The sequence below is a fragment of the Myotis brandtii genome, unplaced genomic scaffold (assembly GCF_000412655.1).
Source record: "Myotis brandtii unplaced genomic scaffold, ASM41265v1 scaffold1074, whole genome shotgun sequence".
Classification (NCBI taxonomy): Eukaryota; Metazoa; Chordata; class Mammalia; order Chiroptera; family Vespertilionidae; genus Myotis; species Myotis brandtii.
In genome coordinates, this window is record NW_005353653.1 from 921,044 (window position 1) to 924,929 (window position 3,886).

The 3,886-nt window shown below is 47.9% G+C and overlaps 1 protein-coding gene across 1 annotated transcript; it reads right to left on the reverse strand.

Moving 5' to 3' along the window:
• Positions 1 to 1,497: 1,497 nt before the first annotated feature.
• On the reverse strand, positions 1,498 to 3,610 carry LOC102249074 (protein SHQ1 homolog). Its single transcript, XM_005857112.2, has one exon. It carries the CDS (start codon positions 3,558 to 3,560, stop codon positions 1,938 to 1,940), a length of 1,623 nt encoding a protein of 540 aa, XP_005857174.1. The 5' UTR covers positions 3,561 to 3,610; the 3' UTR covers positions 1,498 to 1,937.
• Between the last annotated feature and the right edge of the window lie 276 nt (positions 3,611 to 3,886).

Below are 3,886 nucleotides of genomic sequence, written 5' to 3' on the forward strand. Positions count from 1 at the left end.
CACTCCCTCCTCCATTATGTTCCCTCCCCACACTCCCTCCTTCGATTATGCTCCCTCCCCACACTCCCTCCTCCAATATGCTCCCTACCCTCACTCCCTCCTCCATTATGTTCCCTCCCCACACTTTCTCCCTCCATTATGCTCCCTCCCCACATTCCCTCCCTTGATTATGCTCCCATCCCACACTCCCTCCTCCATTATGCTCCTTCCCCACACTCCCTCCCTTGATTATGCTCCCTGGCCAATTCCCCCCCCCCTCCCCCGCCGCCACCTGTGTTCTCTGGACTGTACTCTCTGCCTCCACGGGCAGTTTTGTGCCTAAACTACTTTTTTCTCCTAAGTGCAGTGTGTATTTCCTTGTTCACTGGACCATTACTTGGTTTTCTTCTTTTTCAATCATAGTTCAGTCTTCCTGACATTGAAAATAAATCTTCACTGAATTTGCTCTTTCTCCAGTACTTTCCAGGTCTCTCTTTCTTCTTGTGTCCACCGTGTTTATCGCATCTTTATCTCCACTGGCACAGCCTCCCTGTTCCTCTCAGCCCCTGAAGCCCACGCTGCCTCTGGAAGTCTCTGATTGAGGCCCATTCTGACCCCACCTTCCTTTGTTTATCAATTTCTCCTTAAGACCCTCTGAGCATGTCATGCAGCGCTTTTCTAAGTCTTTTCTGGTTTTTCCTCAGCTGGGTCTTCTGGGCCTTTCTTCTTCTTTCTCCGCCCCCCCCCCCTCGCCCCCGGGGATGCATGCCTCAGTAATCAGAGCTGACATTGTTGAGTACCTGCTGTGCATTTTAACCCCTCACCCTGTAAACTGGGCACTTCATCTCATTTGTACAAGAACAGGTAGGTGTCAAATTCTGGTCTGCTCTGCCTGGAGTCCATGCCCTGCTCTATGACCAGACTGCTCATCACCCAAAGCCTTGGTCTCTGACTCAGTCCCCTGTTCTCCTGTCGTTGCCATTCTGCCTGTCCCACCAGGCATCAAACCCCAAAGGTGTTGTACTGATTCGCTCACTACCTTCCCCTCCTGCCAGCTCTCCTTTCTGACTTCTCTGACGGAAACACCATTTTCCCAGGACCAAGGTGACCCCTAGAACTGTCTTTTTTCTTTTTTTTCTTTCTTTTTATCTGAACAATAATTTATTTTAAAAAAATTGGCAAGAGATTTCAACAGACATTTCACCAAAGATATGTGAATGACAAGTACACAATGAAAAAATGCTCAACATTATAAGTCTTAAAATAGGCAAATTAAAACCACAATGAGATACAGCTTCATACCTACTAAAATGGTAAAATTTTAAAAAGCTGACCATACCAAGTAATGACAAGAATGTGAAAGAACTATAACTCTTATACACAGCTGGTGGGAACGTAAAATGGTATAGCCACTTTGAAAAACAGTTTAGCAGTTGTTTAAATTGTTAAACATACACTTACCATGACTGCTCAGTCATTCCACTCCCAAGAGAAATAAGCATATGTCCACACAAAAGCTTGCACAGAAATATTCATAACAGCTTTATTGGGAGAGCGGTGGGGTGGGCGCCAGGGCACCATGAGGACACTTGGAGCTGAGGTAAGTACAGTCTCTTAATCGCAAAGATGATTGATTTGGTGCATGTGTCAACGCCGATCGCATCGTACTCTTGAAGTGTGTGCAGCTTATTGCATGCCAAGTATATCTTGGTAAAGCTTTTGAAGATATTAATGGGCTCCACATTTTAGGGATTCTGGCACAACTATTGTTTTCCATCTTCAGATACTAATTATACTTTGGTAAAAGTACTTTAGAACTTTATTTTTAAAGTAGCAGGAAGGAAACTAAAAGTTATCAACATTGCTCATTAAAAAACTATGTTGTATACTTTAAGAAAAAGTACAAGTAAAAATGAAGAATTCTCAGTCAGTAACTAAAACCAAACCTGACATCATTCTCACCCACAAATGGAACCCTCACCGCCCGTCCCCGGGAGGGTGCCGTCTGCCTGTGCCCTTCGGGGCCCAGGAGCGGGACCCTCGGGCTCTGAGAGCTGCACCACCGTCTCCAGTTGTTCTCCAAGCTCCTCTATCAGAGGCCCGGCTCCCACAGGGGCCCGCGCAGAGGCCAGTAGCTCTCCCCGACAGGCATCAGCCCTCGGGACGGCCAAGCGTCCGCACAGCCCATGGCCATCAACACGCAGGGCGCGGCTTTCGTCAAGAACGGGGCCTTGCAAGGATCGACCTCTCCAGGCTCCTGGTGTTGGCCTGGAGGCGGGGCAGGCTGCTTCTTCCTCACAGACGAGCAGTGCAGCTGCCTCCAGCTCATTCACTTCCAACCCCAGCTGGGCCTTCGTCAGGGGGGCTTCCTTCAAGGCTTCTGCAAGAGCTGCCAACCTTGTGGACTTGGCTTTCTGAATCCACACACAGTAGTCCGAGATATAGAGATCATTTAGAATGTAAGCTTGGTCACTTTCCTGAAAAATTTTGTGACTATCCAGGAGACACTTTAAAGCTGCACTTTTACCTAGCTGCAATATCTTCATCGTGTCTCTGCAGGCTTTCGTCACCAGCTTGAAACGGCGGTGAAGTGGGTAGCACAACACTCTTCTTCCAAAAGACACCAGGACTTCACGAACATTAGTCCAAGCCTCAAACCAGCACAGTGTGGGACTCAGTTTTCTGACATTCCACGCAGACTCAGCGTTCTTCTCTCCTTCATTGACACGAGTCTCATAGCAATAGGCCAGAAGGATATCAGTCAGACTATAGTACACTTGACGTTGGGCTCTTTTGTCCAGCAGATAAGACTTATGGACAAATTTTCGCAGCTGACACTTCTCTTCTTCAGAGAAAGATACTAAAGCAGCATGATTTTCTTTCTCCTGCCTCTTTCCCATAAAGGCCATCATCTTTGAATACGTATCAGTCCACCAAGGATTATACTGTAAAACCTGTTCAACTGCCTCATCTTCAAAAAAGTCGGCTAGATAATGATCAGGATCAAATTTGGCCAGCTCAGCAGCCAGGCGTTTCTGCCTGAGTTCAGCTGCAGGAGTAAAATCTGGATCCTTAACATCAATGACGTCACTGAATTCATCCTGTAACCGCTGAAATACTCCAAATCCATAGTGGCCTTGCGGGTGCAGAGCACTTTCTGACACCTCTTCATAGGGGGACTGTTCAATTTCCCAATCAAAGTCTTCATCATCATCTTCTACTCCTTCCTCAGAAACCTCAGAAGCACCTATTTCCTCCACAAGTGGTTTTGCAGTCCTGGATTTTCTTGGTGCCAGAAGCGTAGTTAACATGTTCAGCCCCTCAAAATGCTGACCAGGAGTTTCTTTGGGCAACTGAATGGTAAAAATTCCTTTATCTGCATCATAGGACCCTTTTTCACTTCCATTTTCTACAATTCTCCCGGGAAGAGTTAATCTGAGGAAGTACGGCTTGGCGAAGAACCTGAAGTCGAAGCCCTGGAAGTAGACGTCGAACTCCGAGACCCGAGCGTGGGGCACGCGGATGGCGACGGTCAGGAAGTCGGGGTCCTGGCTGAGGTCAAACGCCGCCGGTGTGAGCATCGCCGCGGCCCCACTCAGACCCTCGAGAAATCTTCGCTCGCCGGCACCGTTCCGTTCTAGAACTGTCTTTTTTTCTTAGCTCACCTTGCTCAGCCCTTCATCCTATTGGACATAAAACCTCGAGTATATTTTGTTGTGGCAGAATGCACGGGAGAATGACCAGCAAGCTCTGAGGGAGGAAAGTTTAACCTTTATTTCCCAGATCGGCTAGTCCAGGGGAATTCCGGATCCAAAGCTCTGACCTATATATCACCTCCTGAGGCGGCCCCTGAGGGTGCCCGCAGCTCCGCCCAAGTCAGTCAGAGTGGGGAAGGAAGACTACAATT

Coding starts and splice junctions, on each gene's coding strand:
- LOC102249074 (XM_005857112.2), bottom strand. CDS start 3,560: ATGCTCACACCGGCGGCGTTTGACCTCAGCCAGGACCCCGACTTCCTG.